The following is a 2,450-nucleotide window of genomic DNA, read 5'->3' on the forward strand; positions in this document are numbered from 1 at the left end:
TTAGCATATGGAATAATCTCGTCGTTTATCATGCTTCAATACAAACAATTAATCTGTTCAACTCATGCATGTAACAGAAACTTAAAAACAATTACATAAAAATATTGATATAATTCTTTATTTATATCTTGAGCCTAACGGACTCGGAAATGAAACCGCCCTCATCATCAGTTATCATAGGTGCGGCACTCATCAGTCTCCGGGTTATCCTTACAGTAGTTCTCAAGCGGGTCCGATTCTTTCTTCTTGTCCCTCGCATGGCTCGCGGCCGCGCTCAGCTCCTCTACCTCATCCCAAGCCGCCGCACACTCGTTGCTTGCCGGGTTATCAGTGCATGCTTCCTCGGCCTCCTTTATGCTCTTCTCTACCTTCTCCGATATCTTATCCGGAGCCGCATGAAGCGGTCGGACCGAAGATGGCCGGCCCGATCCGGTTAAACAGGGCCACCTTTGGTTGAGCCTGAATACAGGTGTGAACTTGATGGTTTGAGCCTTTTGAGGGATCTCTACTCCCTTGGCAATTACTCTAGCAGGACTTGAGAGGGTTACAGTAGAAATTGTCGCCATTTTTCCTCTGGTTTCTTTTGTTCTTCTTTCTTGTTATTTGTTGAGATATTTAAGTAGTGCCTATTAAGGGTTTTTGGTCGTTACAAATGAAGATGAGGTTTAATGAGCGAAATAGGATGTAAGGGGATTAATATATAAGTGAGGATGGTGAGGATTCGTGAACACATGTTTCTTATCCAGTGTGATCTAATTGTTTCCTTCCACGCCAAGTACATATGTTTCTTAGATTTTTTTTTCACTTTCTTTTCTGATGAGAAAGATATTTTTTCTTGGGAAAACAAATGATATTTCTAGATCTTTGTTTTTACGTGATATTTAATTTGTATGCGAGGTGCAACTTGAATTTTGCTATCTAATGAGAATAATAGTATATGATTACATGATCTTTTGGATAGTCAAAAAAAATCTTGATATTTTTTTGCTCTTTTATAACAGTGTTTGTTTGGACGTGAAAATATCAGACTTCTATATGGGGGTTAGCTAGCCATATGGTCTAATATTTGCCGTAAAATAATGTAGACAAATTGTTAGGAAACGTAATCTCTCCCTATCACTTATTTGTTAGTTCAACATGTGTGAAATATTGACTAAATTTGCCAAAGAATTTTGGCTTTACGGGGAAGGAATTCCAATTACTATTAGGACTACCAAAAACTAGATTATATGTTTACTATGAAATTCTTGGTCTAAAGGTAAGAGTGTTCAATTGAAACAATACCAGAACACTTTTTTTTTTACATAATAAATTGACAAATATTATATACCAGTTGGCCGATCAGAATTTGCCAATAAATCAGCCAATGATTGTCTGTTTGGTTTTAAAAAAAAATTAAAATACAAATTCTGATTTTTAATAAATTAGTTTCTATAAAAGAAACGGGTATAGCTTCATTTTGATTTAATTTGTTCTTGAAAAAATTAGTTTTTATTTAAAATAATTTATTACAATTTTAGTTCAATTTAGTTAAATGAATGTGGTGTGAAGTGTAGAATTTTGCACTGGAGAGTGACGAAGTCAATAGCTTCTAGCATTTGAAAACCCAAATAGGGATCCAATTGGTGGAGAATCGTATTTCTCAAAACAGAGCATCATGGAGAATCGGTTCTCTAGGCTAGAGATGCGATTTGCTTCTCCATAAAATGCAGAAAACACTGATTTCAAGTAGAAATGGTACTCTAATGCTTTAGGATCATTCTCTAAGTGTCAAATTAATGTAGTACCCATGAAACCTTAGTGATGTCATAGCATCACTACCAAAGTAAGGATGAGAGTGCATTATGGAGGATTTTTTATATCATTTGAGATTAAAGAGCTAGAGCCAAACTAAGATATTCATCTTATAACGTGGTATCTTGAAGTTTTTTGTAATTCACGAATTGTTCTCTTAAGTTATAACTGAAATACTTTGGAAATCATGTTATGTACTTCTTGTTCAAGGGTTAATGATTAAGGATTTAAGGAAAAAGACTGCCAACTATGTCAAGAATTGTCTATAGTGACTTGATTAGTATGATAAGTACTCTTGATGCCAAAGAAGGCCATCCAAGATGGAAACATGATTTATGGACATGGAAGTATGGCAAAGTGTCTTAAGAAAAGGTTTTTCCTATATTAGACACAAAGCCTCATATCTTACGAAGGCTCTTAATGAGCAAGTGTATGAATGTCAAGGCCAAGTGTCTCATGAGATGAAGGTTTTCCGTCTCCATTATGGGGCTTTACACCTATTATTTTTTATGATGATTAAGATGATACCATGAGCCTAAGTATGATGATGATTATGCTTACTCTAATAATTTAACAAGGATGTACGCTCTTTCTGTCAATGAAGAGTATTTCTTGTACTGTGTGGTGGAATGATACTCAATTCGATTTTGAATTCG

General features: G+C 35.2%; 1 protein-coding gene across 1 annotated transcript; it reads right to left on the minus strand.

The window, feature by feature from the left end:
• On the minus strand, positions 1-687 carry LOC130951693 (calvin cycle protein CP12-1, chloroplastic-like). Its single transcript, XM_057880398.1, has one exon. The coding sequence runs from the start codon at positions 564-566 to the stop codon at positions 168-170; it is 399 nt and encodes a 132-aa protein (XP_057736381.1). The 5' UTR covers positions 567-687; the 3' UTR covers positions 1-167.
• Positions 688-2,450: the final 1,763 nt, after the last annotated feature.

Source organism: Arachis stenosperma, chromosome 9, assembly GCF_014773155.1.
Source record: "Arachis stenosperma cultivar V10309 chromosome 9, arast.V10309.gnm1.PFL2, whole genome shotgun sequence".
Classification (NCBI taxonomy): Eukaryota; Viridiplantae; Streptophyta; class Magnoliopsida; order Fabales; family Fabaceae; genus Arachis; species Arachis stenosperma.